Source organism: Geospiza fortis, unplaced genomic scaffold (genome assembly GCF_000277835.1).
Source record: "Geospiza fortis unplaced genomic scaffold, GeoFor_1.0 scaffold244, whole genome shotgun sequence".
Classification (NCBI taxonomy): Eukaryota; Metazoa; Chordata; class Aves; order Passeriformes; family Thraupidae; genus Geospiza; species Geospiza fortis.
In genome coordinates this window covers 424,731-447,399 of record NW_005054370.1, presented here as the reverse complement: position 1 = coordinate 447,399, position 22,669 = coordinate 424,731, and the positions used below count along the sequence as shown (strand labels likewise).

Genomic DNA, 22,669 nt, shown 5'->3' with positions numbered 1-22,669 from the left:
GAATGCTGCTTGTGTGGAGGCACAGTAAGAGCAAGGCCTTTAACTAACCCATTTTACCTTCAGCTGCACGTAGAATATATTAAATATTCCCTCCTTCCAAGTGAACTTCAGTTCTGCCAGCGTGTTCTCCCTCCCTGCTCCTGGCCTGGAGGCAGGGATGGCTGGTGGCCTTCCTGGGATGTTGTTCGGCTGCCAGGGGGTGCTCCAGAGCAGTGCAAGGCATCATTTCCTGCTCTTCCCAGCCAGGCTGGAATTATCCTCCCAGCCCTCCTCTTGGTTACAACCAGAGGGTAGATCCAGACTTGTGTCTCCTGCTCGGCAGGAAGATCCACTCAGTCCCCACCAGCCAGGCCACCCCTCGTGGTGATTTGTGTAGCTTGGGGAACAAGTCCTGGAGATGCTCCCCACTGATAGATCTCCTGCAGGTCGAGCCCAAAGTGGGTTATGCAGACAATTGGCAGGTGTGGTGTCTCTGCTGGGATTATTAAGAAACTGGGCTTTGTTTGCCTTGCCCTGCGCTGTTTCTAAAGCAGAACCAGACCTGACAGTCGTCATTGCTTGCACACCACTGATTTTCTCTAATTTGTAGGTGGCTTAATTATTTATAAGAGAGGGAGTCACATACTTTTCAACACTTGAGCAGGTTGGGTAGGTTGCTGTGTGCTCTGTGTCCTCCTTAGAGGAGCCTGTGGCGTGGCTGTGACTGCAGGGATGCTCCGACAGGCAGGCTCCTCGTGCTCAGCCCTGCTGACACCAAAATGCCTGTGCAGGTGGCAAACCAAGCTTATTAATTGCTTTGTTTGTATCAGATTTTTGGAAATGGTGTGCCTTGGGTATTTTTCTTCCTTCAAGGCAGGAAGTTTAAGCTGGGTGCTGTAATGCTGATTTGCTCTTTTTGCTGCTTTTTTTCCTCATGATTTTCATTTATCATCATGAACATTTCTTTTTTAATATGATCTCTGTAAGTTCCAGGTTTACAGTATTTTTCTGAAGGAGTAACTTTGCTGTGCATGCCTGACTGTTGGTAGCATGTGCTGGAAGAAAATATTTTTTCTGCTTTCTCAAAAGCCAGCATTGGTTAGAGTGTTCTTTTATTTCCTTTGAGAAAAATACATTTATTACACTCAGAAGTTTTGAAGATTTGGACCTGGGGATGCTTTTGCATGCTTTGACTCACAAATAAGTAATGAACACTTCTTTTCTTGTCTTCTCTACACTCAGAAAAAAACTCCAGACACTCAATTTCCTGCTGTGTTGAACATCTGAAGAGTACTTCTCCACAGTTTGGCTATCACCTATTTACTTCTGCAAAATTTATTTTTAAAACAGCTGTTAAACTTCTCTGACACAGAGAAATACCTGATGTATCAGTTGTAGAAACCCCAGGAACCTGCTCCAAGGTTGTATCTGACCCCCAGTGCACCTCAGTGGGTGCAGAAAGAACTTTCTTCTCATTCAGACAATTGGCATTTTCAGCTGTATTTATTTCTAAACCATTTGGAACATCTGTTATTGATCAAAAGTCATGTAGATATTATGGCCCTTTAAAAATGTTTAGTTATTAATTCAAATTAATAATTATTGATTAATTAGCTATGGTGTAATTTCGGCAATTTTTACCTCTCCTAAAAACTCATATTGATAAAATAAAACATCTTAATGCACATCTCAGTGATTTATAGCTGAGATTATTTTATTACAAAATGTATATTATAAATCCCCATGGTAGGAGTAAATGTTCTGTGTTGAAAATAGTTGTTATTTAGGTTTTAGTGAAACTGCTGTAGGGAGACAATGTGTGTTTCACTTTTTTGTTCAGAAAATAATAGCAATGATTATGAAATGGAATCTGCCAAGGTTGCTGTTCTAAACTGATTCATAGATGTGTGAGGAAAAGCATTTTAAAAAATACTGTGTGCTATTTGATATTTTCTCATTTCCTGCTTGTGTGTTGGTTGATTCCTTCCATCTCTCTCAGAGGTGGCACCTTCCAGTTGTGTCGTTCCTGAGGAATCAGGACTTAGTTCAGACTTGGACTCAAGGCTGTGAGAACATGTGGAGAAGCTTGGAGAAAGGTGCCAGGATTTGGAAACTGCAGACTGAAATGGGTTTGTTGGAGGATTCTGTTCCAACTCCCTGGCAGTGTGCTGAGAGCACACACCCAGAGGTGTTTGTCCAGGAGCATCCCCAAGGATCTGTTCAAAAGATGTTTCTCTGCATTATCACTGCTTGAGGAATTACACTGTGCTTTGAATATCCTTGAAAATAATAATAATAATAATAATTTGGAGTAAGTCTGAGTGTGCCTTAAAAACAATATTTGCTGTTAAGTTAGGCAGAAAGGGGAAGGAATTGTGAGAGTGGAGGGAAGGAATTGTGAGGGTGCAGGGAAGGGATTGTGAGGATTGAGGGAAAGAATTGTGAAGGTTCAGGGATGCTGCCCTGTCTCCAGCATCCACAGCAAAGTGTGTGGAGAAACCAGGGATGGGGATTTAAAGCAGAACACAGGAACAAAGTGATGAAATGAGTTTCTGCATGTTTCAACAAAGACAGAAAAGTTTTTGAGGAGCTCTAGATTTGTTGTACCAAAGATTTGCAGGTCCTCTGACATATTTTTAGGCCTTTTTAGTACAAGCCGAGTTTTGTTGTATGTCAGTGGGAAATTTTGGTATTGTTTTTAATACTGACTTCATATAATGCTAAAAGCTGTGCCAATTTATACATTTAAAGTGATATTTATTTCTGTTGGCTGGGCCTGAAGTCATCCTATTACATTGCTGCTTTGTAAAAGTAATTTTTAAGGGAGCCCTCACACTTGCCTGCATTAACATCTCAAATACTTTGATATATAATATGAAGTTCCCATATATAGCTGGTAGTAGCACTGATTTGTGATCCTGAAATGCAATTTAGTAACAAAGCACAAGGGGCTGGGTACACAGCCCCAGGGTGTTTGTCTTGCCTGTGTTGCTCGCAGCCACGCCTGCAGCGCGGGAGGCGTGTGTGTGTTTGGTATGTGTGAGAAAGTACCTCTTTTCAGGGGAAGTCTGTTCTTGTTTAACTCCCAGGCATATTTATTGAGGAAGATTTTGCTTCTGGTGAAGGACAAACAAGTGCCTGGCCAGGTTTTTGCTCCATGGGGAGCTGAGGAAGCTTTTAAGGTGTAACGTGTTCTGTCAGGTGTTAATAGTCCCTTGTCTGGCTGCAGTGCTGGGGTTTAATCTCACTGGGATATTTAGCTGCAGATAAAGTTCCCTGGGCACAGGAATTGCAGTTGGCCTGCTGGAGGTGTATTTGCAAGTGTCTGTAGGTGGTTTAGTCTCTCACAAGCAGTGGTTGCACCACACTGAGCTCCTGTGACCCAGCACTGAGCCTGATGGGGCAGGGACCTGAGCTAGCCCAAAACTGGTGGCCTTGTTCTTTCCTAATTTTTTATTTTTTATTCTGTTGGGGTTTTTTTTTCCCGTTTTCTCTCTCCATTTTTTTGGCCACCTCAGTTCCCTTGAGCAGTTACCAAGAAGAACTGCACCCTGAGACTCCTCCTTTTTTGCTATTTAAATCAGCAAACACTACACATTATTGTGAGAACATTAAAAATATTTTAGAGCTAAATGCTTGATATATTGTGTTACAGAATCTCTGTATTCTCATGTCTGTGTTCCCTATTTTAATTGTAGGCACAGCTGTTTAAACATGGCAAGAGAGAAGACTGTTTACCATATGGTAAGTTTGTAATAGCCTGGGTTCAGTTTTTCAAGCCATTGCAGTAGAAAAGGGAAAGGAAGATAAACCTGGTGACCAGTGGGTCTGTAAGGAGTAAAATCCACAGTGATAAAGCAGGAAAAACGAGGGCAGCAAAAGCAGAAATGACAGTGAGGGAGGAGCAGATGCCACCAGGGAATGTTGTGTTGGGGCAGCACATCAGAGGCTTTGGCAGGTCACACTGGCCATTGGTGTAATACAGGAGCTGAACACAGAACATAGAAACTGTTAGATGTGGAAAATATTTGTTTGAAATTCAGTTGAGCATAGACTGGTTTTGTATATTACTGCTGGAAGTTTTGCAGAGACTCTTCAAGTTTAAATGCAAACACAGGATTTCAGAAAACCCAGGTTTTAAGAACCAGCTGTGTACAGGACACGCGGGGATAATTCTGGAATAAGAGAAGTTTTTTATAAAAAGAGATAATATTGGGTGCAATTAGGGATAGAAAGGAAGAGAAAAAGAGAGTATGGAGGTTTCTGAACAGTGTGGCTGTATTTTGGGATTATGTTTGTCTTGGGGTGAATCTTGAAATAGGATCAGAACTGACTGCAGTGGGGTCTTGGGCCTTATTGATAGCAATCAAGGGAGGCAGGGAATAATGGTGGCTAGTTTTAAAGGCCTCATCAGTTTTTTGGAGCTCATCCAAGTACCAGAAGTGGGGTTTGTGCCATTCACAGGAACCAAGCAGGGATGTAGATTCACTTTTGAGTGTTTATGATTTCACTCATGAAATTATTTTGGCCCTGAGAAGAAGCTTTTTAGTTCTGGTGCTGGAAAGTCTCATTTTTCCAGTTCCTAAGGCTGAGATGCAGACACTTCCTTAGAAAATGCCTGAGAGGTGGGTAATGATGGAGATAAGATAGTGAAGACAAACAGCATGGAATGACACAGGTGCAAATCCTGGGGATGCCATTGCACAGGAATAGCAGAATCCACTGGGAGGCTGCCAAAGAAGCAGAAAAATAAACAGGCTGGGAAAATTAGAGTGCAACAGAAAATGGCAGAATTTAGGAAATACCACAGTACAACAGTGTACAACACAGTATGGAAGGAGCATATTGAGCTCACAGTATTAACCCTGCTGGCAAAATCAGAAGCTTTAGCTCATGGCATAGAAAGAACAGTGAGTAGTTATGAGTCTGGTAATAAGAGGAAAATCAGGGGCATATCAATCAGTGAATTTACCTTAGAAAATCTAGAATGCTGAGAAGCAGATATTCAGATGGGAATTGTTCAGGATAAGAAAATGTAAGAGACAAAAAATATCTAAGATTTTTAATTATAACAGATCTGAGGATGAAATAGAAAAAAAAATAGGCAAATGTCAAAGCAAGATCCTGTTTGAAGTCACTTGTGACACAGAAGTTGAATTAAAAACAAACACTAGCCCTGCAGTAATTTACATGGGTCTGTAGATATTTTAGTGATTCAAGAGCTGGCAGGACTTGGAAGAGGTCTTTATTTATATATTCTTAATTTATTTTCTGTCTGTGAATGATGGTGTTTCTGCAGCCTCTTCCTGCTAAACTATCAGTCTCTTGGGCTTTTATAACTGCAAAAAATCCAGGTTGCTGGAAGGTATTGAAGTATTAATAATATTCACTGGCTTGTTGTCTGCATGGATTGTTTCATTTGTAATTTCAGTACATCAAGATGCATCACCACTCTTTTTAAAGACTTGGGCAGATTTGTAAGTCATGTCTTACAGTGTCTCAGACTTTGAAATAATTGCATTTTTTTTGATCTCTTTGTATTTTGAAAGCTCTGATATGAGGCTGGGGAAGGAGGCTGCAGAGGATTTGGCTGCTCTGGTTCCATCTGAGCAGTGCAGTTGGAAGCCCAGTGGCTCTTTCAGAGCCTGAGTCATTAGTCTCTATTAGCTAATGGTCAGCTTCTGAAGAATTCTTTTCACCCTAATGAAACTGCAGAAGGGCTTTTTTATTTGTAACAGCCATAGCTTCCTTGTGAAAATTTTGAATCCTGGAACTTTATCCTCATTAACCCAAGATTCTCCTTTCTCTGTGTTTTTTACTTGCTGGACAAATAACTTTGTTACCTTTGATGTGCCCAAATGAGAGGTTTTGTGGCTGATTGTTTACACATCCACAGTGTTTCTCATGTGTAAATGTTTCTGGACATCCATCATCATAAAAATTTCAGTGTCAGGATTTGGTGCTGCCTGAAAATACTAAATGAGGAAAGGGAAAGCTTCTTCAGTGTGCAGGAGATTTTCTGAGTAAAAGAATTACATTTTCTATCTTCTGGTTCTGTTAGATCACTTGAAAGTCACTTGGATTTGTTGCTTCCAGTGAGAATCAGAGGCATAAACTCTCTGAGAATGTAGATTATAATTTTCATAATCAAAACTAATCCTTAAAGCCATCTATCTCCCTGTTTGGGCAGTGAAGATTTTGCAGCTCTTTGACCAATGTCATCTTCCACAAAGTAGATAACGGGGCATTTGTATTTCAGTAATGCCTTTAAAAATATAAATCTCCTAAAAAAAACATTCAAAACTTTCAGATGTACATACCAAGGTGTTTTTGAAAGCTGTTTTTCTGGTGTGTTTGTTTTCTTTTACAGCTGCTACTGTTCTGGAGTGTCTTGATAGCTGCAAGCTGTCAGAAAGCAATCAGATGGTTCTGCGCAAGCTGGGCATGAAACTGGTCCAGAGGCTTGGGCTGACATTTGTGAAACCAAAGGTAGCAAAGTGGAGGTCAGTTTAAGGCTGAAAAGTTCAAAAAAAAAGGAAAATCCTTAAATAAAACCCACTACAAATACATAAATCCATACATTTGCCCCTCTTAACCTTCCTTTAAAGAAAAAGAAATCCCTGTGGGAATGAACATTATTCTTCATTTGCATTATTTGGAAAAAAGAGGATTCTTCCACTGCATTTAGTTTCCTGTATTTTTTTCAGTTTTGGTACATAAGTGAGTGCTGGGACAAGCCAAATCTGACTTTGCACGTTGCACAAGCAGAAGCCTGTTCCTATATAATGCATAACTCACTAAATATGGGAAGACCTTTGTTCCTGAAGCTGATTTAGTACAATTTTGTAAGAGTGAACATAACTTTTTCCATTACCTGGTCCTACCCTGATTCGATAGAAAGTTCACAGGGGAAAAGTGGTTTGCAATCCTGCTCTGGTTTTGCATATTAGTCAGGTTTTGGTGTCTGGTTTTACCTACTGCCAGAGGGCAAACTCTTTTTTAGATTTCTCGCACTGATATTTTAAAATTGCAGGCTCCCTTAGTGACTATTTTTATTGTATTTATTTTACTGGCTTTTGAGAACATCCTTAGGCATAGAAAATTCTTTTTAGGTGGAGAATGTACCTTGCCCCATGGCAAAAGTCAGTTTAGCATGTAAAGTCTATCTTTTGTAAGAATGCATCTACACCACGGGCTAAATATTCGAGTACAGCTTGGTCAGAAAGTACTAAGCTGGCTTTGAGATTTAAAAAGCAATTTTTAATAAGATGATTTTATTAATTTTTTAATATTTTTTTCGTTTTTGGAGAGACTTTTGGGGCATGGGAATTTTGTCTCTCTTTGTTGTTAGCAGTGGAAAATAGGTTATAGTGAAACAGGAAAGGGAGGGATAATGAAAAGGAACTATTTGAATAGTCTGGCTCTTCTCACCTTGGAAAACAGACAAGTGGGTCAGGAGCAAGGAGAATGGGATATTTCTCCCTTTCCTTTAAACAGCCACTAAATAACTGGGGAGCTGTACCAGGGAGGTGTAGGAGGTGGCAGACAGACTTTGTGGCAGTGTGTCCCTGCTGCAGCTGGCAGTTAAATCAGAAATCACTGGAGCTGTGTTTGCTCTGCAGGTACCAGCGTGGCTGTCGCTCCCTGGCTGCCAACCTGCAGGCTCAGGGGGCTGCTGTGCAGAACCAGAAGAGAGAAGTTGCTGCTGCTGAAGCTGAAGCTGATGATGATGAGGAATATGACATTCCAGCAGAGATTGAAAATGTTGTAGGTGTGTTAAAGCTGGAGAGAAGTCGTTGCAATGCTGCTGTTGGATTGTGCCCTTTTCTTTTAAATTTAAATTTTAAATTTATATACAGATACAAAATTTATATATAAATACATACTATATAAACCTTGTATTAAACTTTAAAAATTCTCTGCAAATCCATTTCTCACATGCTGCAAATTAAACATATGTTGGAAAATGATCTGCTTGGGACTAAAAAAGTAATGGGAGTATCTGTGCTCGTGTGAACAGCTGGAAAGACTCTAAAATTTCAGTCTCTGCAGCTGATTAAAATAGGTGGTATTTTGCCAAATGGGTTGGATTTCGGCATCTCAATCAGAAACTCAGTACTGGAGCATTTGTTGTGGAGCTGGCCATGGCAATATAAGGATACTGAAATATATTTAACCAATTTTATCCAGTTATATAAAAAGAGATGCCCTGGGCCTTTTACAAATGAATTAAAATTTATAATGAGATACACAACAAAAAATGTGTCACATGAAAGCTGAAGAATTATGGTTTCATTTTTAGACTGTGGTAGTATCAAAGGAACAGGATTTGTTTGTTAATATGCAGTTGTACTGCATGTCCTCTGCTAGCTGGCTGGTGGATATTCTGTAAATAAATAGGCAAAAATTGCATCAGAAGACTTTCATAACTGAATAATCTAATGAACCTCTGCAAAAAGCACCATAGCCTCGATTTTGAATCTTTTACAGCACTTCAAATTTCAATCTCTTTCCATAAAAATTTTGACGTATTTCTTGGTTTTTAATTTCAAGTCGTACTTGTGTGACAAATAGAATAAATCTAGATACAAAGATTTTTATACAAAGAGGCAAATGAAGTCTAAACATCTTAAGAATTTTTCTGTTGTTAAATAAGAATATTTTTTTTTAAATAAAATTATTTGCAGAACAATTGTTGGTTGGCCTGAAAGACAAAGACACCATTGTCAGGTGGTCTGCAGCCAAAGGGTAAGTTTGTTATGGTGACTGTAAGCAATGTATACAAACAATATATAACATGTAAACAATAATTTCTGTCTTGTTTACAGCTTAGCTTAAGCAGTATAGAAATGTGGTGTAATCCATGACTGCTAATTTGGGTATATTGCCAATATTTGCTGTTACTGCAAATGGCTTTAGCACAGCCTGTGGTGGGTGGGTGCACAGACACTTTTGTCTCTTTTGCTGATGAAAACTCAGGTCAGTTTTTAGGGAATTTCTGGTGGGTTTGGAAATGGACATTCTGGGTAAGACAAGATTTGAAGGGTGCAAAGAAACATTTCTTCAAAATGCCTTTTTGCTCTTTCTCTTTTAAAATGCATTTCTGTGGGAGATTCACTGCTGTGTAGATTTTTTTTAAGTTTGAGATTGTTGTTTAAGGGTATCAGTCTCAGGGCAGTGGGGTGGCATCTTGAAGTCAGGAGGATTCTAGAAACTAATTTTTTTCTTATAATTTACCAATCAACTGTAGTACTAATGATCCATTGTATGTTTCTTTGTTTTTCTTCTTCTGTAGAATTGGTAGAATAACTGGAAGACTTCCAAAAGAATTAGCAGATGATGTGATTGGGTCTCTGTTGGACTGTTTTAGGTAAAAATCTTATTTCACACTTTACACACATCTAAAACAGGTCTGCTTGTGGAGCAAGGGGACAACAGTTAGGAAGAAAGGTCTAAAACTCTGTAGATTTTCTTGCAGTCCTTCTCTCAGATTTCAAAATCTTTGAAGGCACAGATGGGCTAAAGGTATTCAATAAAGAAATTATTTCTGATCCCTCCTTGTGACCCCATACTAAGGTAATGGGCAGGAACTGAAGTTAATCTTAGGAAAGATAAAAGAATTCTCATGAACTTGCTACTTTAGAGATTCCTGGTGTGCTCAAGCTCATGTCTTGAGTTTAATGTCCATCCTCAGAAACCCAGCAGAACTGGAAATGATGCTCTGAGGTTCACCAGAGGTGAGAAACAACTTCTGTGTGAGGGGAGGCTGAAACATGTGGAGAGAGTGAGGAATAAATGGGGTATAATAGAGATTTATGCACCTGGGAATGGTGTGGATGTGTTTGCCCTCTAGGATTTGTGTTACTGAAAGCAAACTCAAGCATCAGGTGGCAGGTTTGGAATAAAGACAGAGTGATGTTACCCAGTTTTTACAGTTAAACTGTAAAAACTTCTTGCCATAGGACTTTGTGGATACTGAGAATATTTACCTGAACAAAAAGTCTGCTGCTTGTCTAACAAGCTTCTCCATGATCTGCCAGAGTTTGGAAGTGTTTTGCAGAGTGAATGTGCTGGTTTTAGACTCTGGCTAAGGGATCTGCTGTTGCTGTGTCAGAGAGGATTTGGGGCCAGGGGAAACTCTGGTTGGGGCACCCAGAGCTGTGGGATGTTCTTTTGGTGCACTTTAGTGTTGGATATCATGGCTTTGCATTCCTGTAGAGCATGTAAAGTCATTAAACAAAAAACTAAACAAGTATCATGTGCTTTTGTTTAATACCAAATTGCTCATCACAGCTGCATTGAGTACCTGAAATCTAAATGAGTGGTTTAGGGCAAACCATAAAAAACAAAAGTAACAAAAAGAGTTTCTTTATTGGCAAGAAATGCTGGTCATGAGCAGTTTGTCACTCAGATGTCCCTAGTTTTAAAATGTATTTTCACATTGGTTGTGAGTACAAATAAAGGATGCCAGCTCAAAGGATAACACATTAGAAAAAAAAGAAGGTATAAAGTCTGAAAGACTTGCAAGGAAAGTATCCACTTAGATGATCCCTCACTGTGTTACTGTGATTAATTTAAAAGGTGCTGCTGATCTCAATTATCCCTGGAGCTTCAAAGACCTGTGCTCACTGTGTTTTCTTTCCTTGTTTTTCAAGTCATAGGGATGAGTAATTCAACTAGTAATTGAGTGACCTGCTTTCTTCAGAAACACCTGGGAACAAATGTAGGCAAGGACAGAGAGAGCCTCTGTTGGAGTCTTTGCACTAAATATCTAGTGACCAAAATAGGAATAAAGCAGCTGCTCATCAGAGGCACTCTGTGGTACCTCTTGGGATAAGAAGAAAGGATTTGTTCTATGTAGGCATATCAAAAGACAAGAGTCGGGGAAGAAATGAGTGATGGTTTTTCACAGTGTAGTGAGATTGTCAGCGCAGTTCCACGGGGGTATGAGCCTTGTGTTGTTCAACACACACATAAATAATCCTGCAAAAAAGGGGAATGAGAGGCTGAAGAAACTAGCTGATACTTCCAGTTCATTTAATGTAGTGAGAGCTTGAAGTTGCAGGAAGGAAAGTGTTACAGAAGCCCAGGTGAGGTACTATGGCAGTAAATGTCATGTAAAATATAATGTCTGATGCATGCAAACTGATGTACTTGGGGCAAAATGCTGCTCACTGTCAAAGCCCTGGAAGCCACTGATCTGTCAGAGTGTCAGGGGAGTGCTCAGCAGCTGGCAGGGAAAACAAGAGAAATGTTGGAAATGATGAGGAAAGGAAGAGATCAAACTAAATCACTGAGAAGTGGTTTAACTGATGGAGCTTTTTACAGGTGGGAAGGAGAAGTGGAGGGGTGGGATTTGCTGGGTCTCCACTGTAAATAGGCCAGAAGGAGGGAGAGGAGAGGCTGTTTGCCATTCACTCTCCCTGGTGCCAGAGCAGGGAAGCAGCAGGAAGTGCATTTCCACACAATTGTAATTAACCAGTGGAAGTCATTGCCACGGGATGTTATGGGAGCCAAAAGTGTAAAGGGAGTTCAAAAAGGGATTACCCAAATTAATGGAAGAGAGTCCCTTCAGAGGTTATTAAATAATGAATCTGGCTCCAGCCTCTGGTTCAGCTGTCTCTGTGCTGCTGATTGCCAAAGCCAGGAGGGCAAGAAGGGGATGGGGATGCTTTTCTTTGGCTGAGCACCTCCTCTCAGAGCTGCAATTCAGAGATGGTGTTGGGAGAAATGAAGCTTGGATATGACCTAGCCTGGCTGTCCAGTGTTTTCTTCTCAGATTCCTACTCCTTGTGTAATAGAGAATGAACTCTGTTCAGATTTAATCCTGCAGCATGCCACCTTTCCTCTTTTCACTCCATTATCTGCCAGTCCACTAAAAATCATTTACCATTTGGGGTTTTCTTCTCAGATTCCTACTCCCAGTGTAATACAGAATGAATTCTGATTTAATCCTGCAGCATGCCACCTTTCCTCTTTTCACTCCATTATCTGCCAGCCCAGTAAAAATCATTTACCATTTGGGGTTTTTTTTGCTGCGTTCACTGCAAGTTTCTCTGGTTTATGTTTTCTAAAGGTGGATAAAAACCACTATTTGCTTACTTCATAAACTCTTGTAATGGGTTTGCTGGGAATTGCCATTTGAACCTCTTTTGCAAGTTAAGGGCTGCATTTGGCACTAAACTCATTAGTTATTTTGGGTATGTTCTGTAAATCTTTTGCCCATGTACTGGGAAGTTGTTTTCCTTTTCTCTATGAGTTTCAGGTATTGAATCTTCTGTATTGAGTTACATTTATAGTCATAAATTAGTTTTTGAGTATTTAATCATATTTACAGCACTGTTTATGTTGCATAAATGGGAAGGAAAACATGTTCAACTTCTATTTTACAAGTCCAGTGCCATCAATAACACAATAAGAGCATGCTGGTTTGGATTAGGGATCTTTTAAAATGTTAAGAATTCACCATAAGAAATGAAATCCTGAGAGGGAGGGCCAGTTTTAACAAAGCTTGTTCTGACTTTAGTTTCCAGGAAACGGACAACGCGTGGCACGGGGGGTGCCTGGCCCTGGCTGAGCTGGGCAGGAGAGGATTGCTGCTCCCTTCCCGAATCCCAGATGGTGAGTTGGACCTGCTGACTGTAAGTGCATGAAATAAATTATATTATTAGGCACCAAATGTGTGGCAATAGACTGGGATTTGCTGATGTGTGAGTGCTGGGTGATGACTGAACCACTGAGTTCTACAGTAAAACATTTGCCCGTGGGGATATTTAAGTACTTCTGTCTAAAGCATTGGCTTGGGTGTGCCTTTTTTTATACTTAATAAATATTTCTTTCCAAAATGGAATTAATTTCTTGGGGTTTTCTTCTTTCTTCTTCCCTCCCATGTTTCTTTGTACACTTGTATAAAACAATTCTGCATGTCTCCATATTGTGTCAGTGTCATTATTTAAGCAGAATATATTAAATAATTGATGACTAACTTGCACTTTAAAGCCAGTAGCTTCTGCAGTTTGTTTATGGTTAAATTTCAAAGGCCAGTTTTGTGTAATTTATACATGAACTGTTTATGTTTTAAATGGGTTTTTGAAATAGCAGGATGGAAAGAAAAAGAAGAGGGCAGAGGAATTGTTTCTTTGTGTGTTCTGTAGTTATCAACATAGATTGAATTACAAAGATATTAATGTAATTTTGGTCAATGCCATACACAGTGGGAATGACAAAAGCACAGTGTAGCAGTTGACATCCACCCTTGGGTGCTTTTACAGCAGTGGCTTGTTCTAGATGGTTCTTTGGGTCCCATCTGGTGCTTCTGTGTTGAACAGAGAAATTGAACACTAAATTTAAAAAATATTTCACAGCTGGTATTTCATGCTAGTAAGTCAGGGTGCTAAAGCTTTTCTAGTTTGAGGATGTGCTGTAAAATGTGGCATTTGATACAGTTTATTACTCTGTCTCCCTGGAAGGAGTTCATGTCCATTCTAGCATGTGCTGCATGTGAGAAGGTTTGTGCAATGAGCCTTCAGTTGGTTTCCCTTTTTTCATTACTTTTGCCCTTGCATGATAAAGGTGGAACAGTTAAAGACCTTCCAGTTTACAGCTGGGGAATCCTGAAAGGGAAATTCTCCAGAGGTAATTCTTTTCTTCAGTTCTGACAAAGCCAGAACTGTCCACCTCTGTCAGGGAATCTGGATAACCTCATGACAGATTTTTATTTAATTTGAAGAACGCAGATCAGATCACCACTGGAGCTGGCTTTTATAAATAATATTTGTATTGAGATGGGGCAGAAGAAATCCTTGAATTCTATGGAAGAAACACCAAAAAGTTTTTCTTTGTTCACTTTAAAGAAATTCAAATTATCAAGTAAAGAGATACACGAGATTTTTTTTTTAATTGTGGATAATAGTAACTGAAGCTTTCTGCTCTCAGAGTTGAGTCAGGCACATAACTTAAAGTAGTGTGAAGGGTGGCAGTGGTGACACATGACTGTAATTTCATGTTTGGAAATTAGGGATTTAGCAGCATCTGACCCTAGGATTGAAGCTTTAATCTTGGACTGGAAGGCACGTGCTGGTGTACAGCTCAGTACCTCGCACTGACTTAGGCCCTGCTGTTGGCATTTCAGTTGATTTGGCTTCTTCTGTAACTGCATTGCCTTTTCTCAAACTCACATTGATATTTTTGCCTTTTGATAATGTGAGACAAGCTTTTCTCTATGAAGGATTAAATTAAAGATCAGTGCATCTCTTTTTGTTCCTTACCTCAGAAACTGAAGTTCTGTCATTTACTGTTTAATTACTAAACTTGTTACAATGAGTTGTTGGCTCAAAGCAGCACAGCACAAAACAGGAGTTAAAAAAAATTCTGGGAATTCTGCATTATGCTGAATGCAGCTCCACTTGAGTAGGTTTACACCTATTAATGATGTTCAGGGAGCTGAGGATGCCTCTAACCTGAGTAATGACCAGTGAGAAATGTATATCTGTGGTTTTATGGGAATAATGCTTGTTCTGGGTTTGTTCTCCTTACACTGTGCAAATTTACACAGGGATCAGCCTTTTTTTAGTTGAACTTCTGCAGCAGTTTGGACAAGCTGGACAGCAACTTTAAGACAGAGGGAATTCTGAGCTTCATTATTTGGAATTAAAAGTATGGATGAATTAACCTGTGTAGTGAATTTCCATCACTGAAGAAAGCTTCTTTTGTTTGAAATTGATTTGGTCCCAGAATTCTGCTTGCCAATTGAAAATTTAACTAGCAACTTCTTGCTAGCTGTTCTTCAATATAGATAGTGTAGTAAATGTATTTGTGTTCATTAATGACTTTCCATATATTGTAAGTACAGATCATAAGATTTATTTGAAAAATTGCCAGTTTATATACACAGATATAGAAATAGGAAATAGTTTTATGGCTGTATGTAGAAGGACACAGAAACTGATAGTGAGTGATAACACATGCACTGAAACAAGACCTTCACCAGGAGAGTTTGCCTCAGATGAAATAAATTATATAAATAACTTTTTAGGCCTGGAGTTTGAAGGCTGCCCAGTGTCTGTCTAACCTCAGCAAAGCAGGCACCTGGATTGCTTAGTTCTTCATATTTTCAGTGTTGCTTTCATAGCCATTTGCCTAAAGTTGAACATAAACTGCATTTGTTAGACCTGTGCAGGCTTTCTTTGGTTTGACTTGAATCTTGGTCTCGGTCAGTGTGAGAAGAGGTCGCTTACACAGGGTTTGGGGCAGTTTATTTCAAGTGGCCTCTGCCTCTGAGTAACTAAATTTGGTCTGTTGTTCTCTTTTAGGGCAGAATGGCAAAGTGCATCCATACACAGAGCAGTTTTTACAGTATATTCTAAAAAGCCAGTTTTAATCTTAAGCTTGTTTAAACTACTGCACAGTGACATAAAAAGGTTTTCAAAGGAAAAAAAAAGACCCAAAACCCCCCGTATTAGATGAAGTTAAGGCTGGAAAAAGACTATGACAGTATGTTATTGAGCAATATTGTTTCTAGAGCTTAAATGTCTTTTAAGAAAAGAAGTTGTAAAAGTTATTTTACATCATACAATTGCAAAAACCCCTTGAAGATTCATCTAATTTACTTTGGCTTTAGTAACGAATGCAAAAATTCACTCATCAAAACCTGAGCTTGTACAAGGCAAAGTTCAATTACTTAAAAATATTAATATAAAATTATGAACATTATTTACAATGGAGAGATTGAATGTATCTTGTCATGGGCCAAGCCCAACGAATGAGGGTTTGTAGAAATTTCACGATGATGCTGGTAACCAGGAACTCACTGAAAGGAGGAGAATTAGGACACTCTTGTTCTCTTCCTTAAAGTGAAGACTCTGCTGCAGTCATTGGGCCTGACCCTCTTAGCACCTTGCTGGGATTTCGTGGATTCTTTTTGGTTTGTCCTTTTTTGTCCTTTCCCCTTTGGGTTGCCCTGAGCATCCTGAGCATCGGCCGCGGGCTCGGCGGGCGCGCCCTTCTGCTCATCACAGCTCTCCATGAGCCCCAAGTCTGCAGCCTCACCATGCTGGGCTGCCAAGGGTTTGTCACAGGCACTGCTGCTGGGGGTCTTGGGGACGCAGGGCTCCGCTCCGGAGCTCTCCTTCTCGGTGTTGGGAGCAGTGGCGGTGGTGTTGTTATCGTGGGATGGGCTGTGGAAGGATGTTTTCAGGCTGGATGTGTTACAGGAATCCTTCACTGAGAGGTTCAGGGGCATGTCCTGCATTTCCAGGAAGCTCTGCCTGTCTGTTTTGGATGGGGTTTTGTACATGTGCTCATGAGTAGGTCCTGTGCTTGTGTCGGGCTTTTTGGAAAGATTGAGGGGACCTATCCCTGTGTCTTCCTCCGTGTTGGACAGGGAGCCCGCGTTGTTCTGGCCGTCAGTCTGTGTGTGTGAGTCTTCATCAGTGACATTGATGCTGGAAGAAACAAGGAGAAAAGAGACTTCACTATCAGTTGCTCTTTTAAACTGGGGCTGAGGAACTGGGCAGGAAGAGGAAAAAATCTGGACTTCTAGGCTAGAAGTTCCACAATTCTGTTGTTTCTCCTTTAAATCCCCAAATCCCTTTCACCATACCCATCACTGTAATGGAAGTAATTCCCTGAAGTACTCAAACCCATTGGAAGTACAAAAACAAGGTGGAAATTCCTGGTACATTTAAGGAGAATGAACAGTCTGCTCACTGCAGCACCTGTGTGCTTTGCACAGTTAGTACAGAACAGATAATTCACTGCTGTAAATCTAAATATAAACAGGCATCGCATGAATGTGCCCATCTGTCTTTGCGTGTCCCTGGTAAACCTGACAAGAATTTTCAAAGTGTTATTTTACCTGTTAGGTGAATCCCCTCTCTCCTGCTGTGCCTGCACTCCTTGAAGGGAAGGCGCTTGGTCCGTGCTTTTTCTCACAGGTCTGAAGGCTGTGAAGTTTTCTTCTGATTGGTCATACTTGCCCAGGGATGTGGATGATGACTTGTTGGAGAGGTCAAACAAACCCTCACACGTGTGGCTTGTCTGAGTGAAGTTGGTGGGGCTGGGTCTGCCAGGGGAGCCTGTTGCTGCGCTTCCCGCAAGCGGGCTCATTTTGGCATTCTCTCTTTCATTTTGGTCATCTTTAGCGTTACCTTTGGCATGCAATAATGTCATTTCTTTTTCATAATCTGCTTGTTTTTTATGTGAGCTTAGAGGGTATTGTTGGGAAGGGCTTAAGGAGGCTGGGTACAGCAAAGTGGTTTCTTCCATCAGATGAGAGTTTTGATCCCTGTTAATACCAGCTACGTGTGAAAATCTGTAAAATGGAGGATCTGTTGGTCTACAAAATCCATATGGTATTGGTGGAGTGGAGTGGTACTGTTGGAACAATCGATAGTGTTCATATGCTGATGGATTTAGGGGTTTTGGAAGTGGCCCAGGGTGGGGAAGAAAGTGTCTCTGATCTTGCGTTCCATAGACAGAGAGAGCAGAGCTTTCACACTCTGAGCTACCTGGGAGCAGGTACGGTGTGTAAATAGCAAGCCGGTGCTCATAGAAATGGGGCGAGTACTCAGGAATCATTGGTTGCATGTAAGGTGAAATGGAACCAAAGCCTTTCGTGGGAGCAACTTTATGTGGAAACTCTGGGAGGAAAGAACCTGCCTTCCATGGGTGAGCTGGTGCGTGAAACGCAGACTTGGTGTGAAAAGGAGAACTTTTGTTAGAGAGGGAGAGGATTTCAGATGCCTCAGTGATTTCTGGGCCTTTGCTGTCTCGGTGTTCTCCAACAGGAACGAAGGCTGAGGGCCTGACCATGCCCTCCATCAGGGGCTGCACGCTGATGGCACCTTCTGCTGCAGAGCTGGCAGGGCTTAATTCCTTCGGAATCACAGCTTTCTGTCCTTGAATTGCGGCGTTTGTCGCCTGGTTTTGTAACTCAACGTTTTCCTTGGCATCTTCTTTTGTAAAAGGATATTGAGGCTTTGAATCGAGGCTTGACAGTCCGTTTGTGACAGATTTAGAAGAAGTTGGTTTGACAGTAGATTCCAGCTGGTTGATCTGTTTGGGCTCCAGGGAACTGCCCTTTGGACACTTGATGACACGATCCTGCTCTGACACCAAAGTGATGGAGTTCTTGCAGAGGCCATACTTCATGTGGTTAAAGAGATGGGACTTCTCATTGCAAGTGAAGGGGCACTGGAAGCACTTGTACTTGAATGGCTTTCCCGGTGGTCTTGGGATGTAATGAGGCTTCTTGGGTTTACGTTCTTTGAGGAGACTCATTCTTTTTTCTGCTTTAAACAAGTAAATGTAATGGTTCTTTATAAAAACTTTCTTGTGGTTGGCTTCCCTTGGTTTTAGCCTCGTGATGTTTCCGGTTTTTCAGGTTTCTAGAATCCTTCTTCCCAGGTGAGGAGAAGCAGCCAGCTCCTGTGGTGTCTCAGGGAAGAGGGTGCCGGAAAACAAGGCTTTTGCCACTGGTAGTGCAGGAACTGAAAAACAAAGTTTAAAATGAGCTTTAGTGGAACATAGAAACTAAATACAAAGTAGTGCCTTGTCTTAAGAGCATTCCCCCTCATACTGCATATGTTGTGTTATTTGGGTTTTTTAAAACAATAAAAAAGCTGGAGGAGTCAGGCTGGGTTTAGATGGGCATTGACCTTTGGCATCCTCCCGCACCCAAACACAGTCATACAAATGGCCTCATTTCCAGCAGCAGCACTTGTCACCTGCCTGTGCTGCCGGCTCGGGGGAGTTCTCTTTGAAAGCTGGAGGAACATTCATTGAGAAGATGAAAGTAGAAATCCAGGTGGAGCTGTTGAGAGAGGAGTGGAGTGGGTGGGATGGGAAGAGGCAGATCCCAGCAGGGGCTGGATGTGGGGCGAGCCTGTCGGGCCGGTCCGGGAGAGCGAGGAGGGAATTTCCTGCTGTGGTGACACAAGGGTGGGGTGCATGGGTCGCTCTTGGGCGGCTGACTGGGCTCTTTCTGAGACTGACCAACCCCTCTCTTCACTGCTGTGGCGTTTCCCAACAGCCCAATCTCAATGGATACCTCAAAAGTGCCCAATCTCTCGAAGGATAAAACCACACCGATTTTCTTCCTCTTCCTAATTCAATTAAGAGAAATGAGCGCTGCAGTGCCTGACTAATGGAATCCTCTGCCCGATAAACACCCCTCCCATCCTCCTGCTGCTCACAGATTGCACATGGTTAACACGGGTGCCCCAGTGTATTAACTCGGGGGGAAAAGTGTCTGACAGGAATGGATTTCTAGGGGAAGGATCTATCTGCCTTTCTTTGGAAAAAGGAAGGTTGTGGATACTTTATCCAGCCCGGTGATTCGCTGGGTAGATAAGTCGGGAGGGCTTGTACCGGCTTGTTCCATTATGTTCACTGATTCTGAAGGCGTGAGAAACTCTCGCAGTCAAGTTCTCATGATTTTATAGGATGTGTTATGGCAGAGATCTAAAAACTGATGATTTCATCATGAACTACAAGCATCATTATCAAAATGATGACTGTTGCAAAACCACGTACTGTATCTATTGTGTTACCCGAAACTACAGGAATACTAATTGGAAGAGTGACGAGATAGCTCCATTTTTTTTTAAAAAAAAGCTTTTTACATAGAAGTTTGAATTAGTAGTATTAAAATACTAAGTTTATGAAAAGAATTGCTGGTAATTATGTGCTGTGAGATTTTAGTTCAAGTAGAGATGTTTTGCATTTCTTAAATCAGGGATTATTTAACAGAAAATGACAGGCAACACATGATGAAAACCGAAGGGAAAGCTACAGAATTGCTGCTTGGCTCATCAGGTATAGTAATTCTAGCAAATTGTATTAAATGTTGTTTCTGATGTTATAGAAGTGTTAATTTTGTTAAAATAGTTATTGTGAAGGCACCCTTAAAAATGCAAAGCTGCTCTGCAAGTAGAAAAAAGTAATCAAGCTTTTTCCTAAAATTAACAAGTGTTTAAATGTGCTTCAGATTAATGAAAAAGGAATTTCTAGAGAAGTAGCTTTTTGTTTTTCAGGTTTTAATGAGGTTGTTTGAGTTGGATACTGATACTGTAAGGGCAACAAGGAAAAATGCATTAGCATGTTAAAGTCTGATCATTGGAGTATGGCTGAAATGGCAGTCCAATAAATTTTTAAAAACAATATATTGTATTTTAAAATATTTTAAATAACAATAGCTAGAAATCCTTTGAAATATTAAAAATAATATTTTTACTTTAAAAAATAAGTAAATGAAATACTGAGACAGGAGGAGAGGTTGAGATAGGGAACTAGGCTCTTTCTCCTGCCTTAAGTGAGCTTGTTGCACTTATTTTTAACTAATGATGTGTAACTAGCATGGAAAGTTTGTAATGGACTTGGTCAAGTCAGTTTGTACCTGTTATTCTTTATATCTTCTTGGAAGTGCTTGTACTAATTGTTCTTGAAAAAAGATATTGTTGTCAAAACTCCATTGCTTTCTTAGGTGAAGCATTTATGATAACGTCCGAATCTGCATTCAGGTGCAGCATTTATAATAAAGGGATGGTAATTAGATTTCCTTGTTCTTCCAGCTTTCCTTTGCTTCATAATGAAAATTCCTGTGTGTCCTGTCCTCCCCCCTCTGACTTTGTACTTGGTATTTAACTTTGATTCAAGTTATTCCTGTTGGACAGAGTATTAACTATCATTTCTTAACAAGATAAAATGCGTTGTTGCAGTTTTCATGTTAGAAATTTCAAGCCTTGGAGCTCCTCTGCTGTGGGTACAGCAGGAGAGCATTCCAGCAGCTTTTTATTTCTTTCTGTTTAATTTGTTTTGATGGCTCCCGAACCTGCTGCTCTGACTTGGGAGGTGCAGAGAGCAGCTCATTTTAAAGGGTGTTTACCTTTCCTAAACTTAGGTCAGGCCAGCCAGGTGAATGTTTTCTTTCTCTCTTTTACTATTTAATCCCTTTTTTTCTCATGGTTTAAAAACGCCAGTAATAAAATATTTCTAAAGTTAGACAAGTAGGATAATTCATCCTCTGGTCCCTAATTCACAAGAGTGTCTGGCAGAGAGACATATTTTAGCATTAAAAAACATTAAAACTATTTGATCACACATTCAAAAAGGACATTAATAGTTTAAAATAGGTGTAACCAATTAAAACTGTCCCTATATAAATAATGTTACAGCTGTACAATGTATGTTTTGTGCTGCCAAAGTTAGAATTTAGTATTGGAAAGAAAATATCAAAATAAGTAGTTGCTTTTTCTTTTAACTTCAATGCCATCACTTGTGATATCTTTTAAAAAGGGGGAGAAAATCTTCAACAGCAAGATAATTTTTACATGACTTTTTTTTCTTAGATTGAAAATTTATTTCCTGTAGACCTGCTTGTAGAAATGCAGATGGTTCTATATTATTATAATTCTCTAGTTTTGAAATGCAGTAGTGTTATTTATTTATATTTTTATTGAAAACAAGTTATTCAGATAATCTTGATTAAACCTGAGGTTATCTTAGTTGTTTGTTTTTGGCACTAGTAACCTCCTCATGGCTTTCGAACCTGTCGCCCTTTCCAGCCTGACTCTGACTGCTCCAAGTTTCCTTCCTTCTATTTTTAAAAGCAGCTTGTTGCTCCCTCCTTGCCTTTAACCTGTTGGCAGGTTCAGAAAACAGGAATGTAGTTGAACGTTGTGTGTAAATATATAAACAAAAAATGTCCGTGGGGATAAGTGTATACACACACATGCACATGTGTATTCATCCACACACATAGATATGTGCATATATATCTGTCCAGGTTGTTTTTTTTAGGGTTTTAAGTAGTTTAAATTGTTTAAGATGCCCAGTTGATCAAAGAGGAAATTTCAAAATGTCTTTTATTACAAGCAGGGACAGTAATTACATTTCTTTTTAGGACACTGCTTCAGCAAAGTACGTAACAGCTGCTCATGCCCACCCCATTATTATTGCAGGCTCCTTCTGGTGATGTGGATCTCTCTGACCAGGAGGACTCACTGGGGTGGAACATTTTGAAGGACATGCTATAATTAAAATATTGTGATGTGGCATTATTGCATAACCCAAGGACATGCCATTGTCACCTACCCAGGGTGTTGCAAGAACAAGATTTGTGAGTTTTATTCTAGCTGAGATTTTTCCAGCGATTAACCACCCCTCCCTTCTAAACTTCCAGGTCCTTGAAACTGAAAGATAAAATTTTAACACAACTGATTGTTAATTAGGAGGAAGCAGGGGTGAGAGGGGTGGGCTGGGAGGGCAGTGTGTGTGTGAGGTGCAGACCCACGGGAACTGCTCTGTGTGTGTCTGTGTGCGAGAGGAAGCTCCGAAACACAGATTAAATTACTTGCTTAGGCAGTGTGGATAGGAAATAAAAATCTCTCTACATACCAAGTTAATAAATCAATGTCTTAATACCCTCTAATTGACTAGAATATAGAAAACGACCTGATTTTCTGCTAAATTCCCAGAAGCTGGAAAAATTAATAAATCAAAGCTGGAGCACATAATTTTCACACAAGCTTTTCAGATGAACCTGACACGACTCTAGGAAGCAGAGCTGGCACAGCAAACACAGCAATTTTAAGCAATATAGCAATATATTAACTCCCCAAATAAAAAAAATAAATAAAAGGTGCTGAAAACCCTTTGCACCAACAAGAGTTAATTATAAAAACTTGCAAAA

The 22,669-nt window shown here is 40.2% G+C and overlaps 2 protein-coding genes across 2 annotated transcripts in view; one reads left to right on the top strand and one right to left on the bottom strand.

Moving 5' to 3' along the window:
• The window catches only part of TBCD (tubulin folding cofactor D), a 120,212-nt gene that overhangs the window by 12,338 nt on the left and 85,205 nt on the right, over window positions 1–22,669 (top strand). Inside the window, exons 8-13 of the mRNA XM_005424536.2 lie at window positions 3,678–3,723; window positions 6,350–6,482; window positions 7,602–7,750; window positions 8,667–8,727; window positions 9,275–9,349; window positions 12,506–12,600. Of these exons, the coding sequence (XP_005424593.2) occupies window positions 3,678–3,723; window positions 6,350–6,482; window positions 7,602–7,750; window positions 8,667–8,727; window positions 9,275–9,349; window positions 12,506–12,600 (559 nt within the window). The remainder of the gene's footprint in view (window positions 1–3,677; window positions 3,724–6,349; window positions 6,483–7,601; window positions 7,751–8,666; window positions 8,728–9,274; window positions 9,350–12,505; window positions 12,601–22,669) is intronic.
• The window catches only part of ZNF750 (zinc finger protein 750), an 8,114-nt gene continuing 270 nt past the window's right edge, over window positions 14,826–22,669 (bottom strand). Inside the window, exons 2-3 of the mRNA XM_005424535.2 lie at window positions 16,835–18,467; window positions 14,826–16,421 (exon numbers count right to left, since the gene is read on the bottom strand). Of these exons, the coding sequence (XP_005424592.1) occupies window positions 15,803–16,421; window positions 16,835–18,258 (2,043 nt within the window). The 5' untranslated portion in view covers window positions 18,259–18,467 and the 3' untranslated portion in view covers window positions 14,826–15,802. The remainder of the gene's footprint in view (window positions 16,422–16,834; window positions 18,468–22,669) is intronic.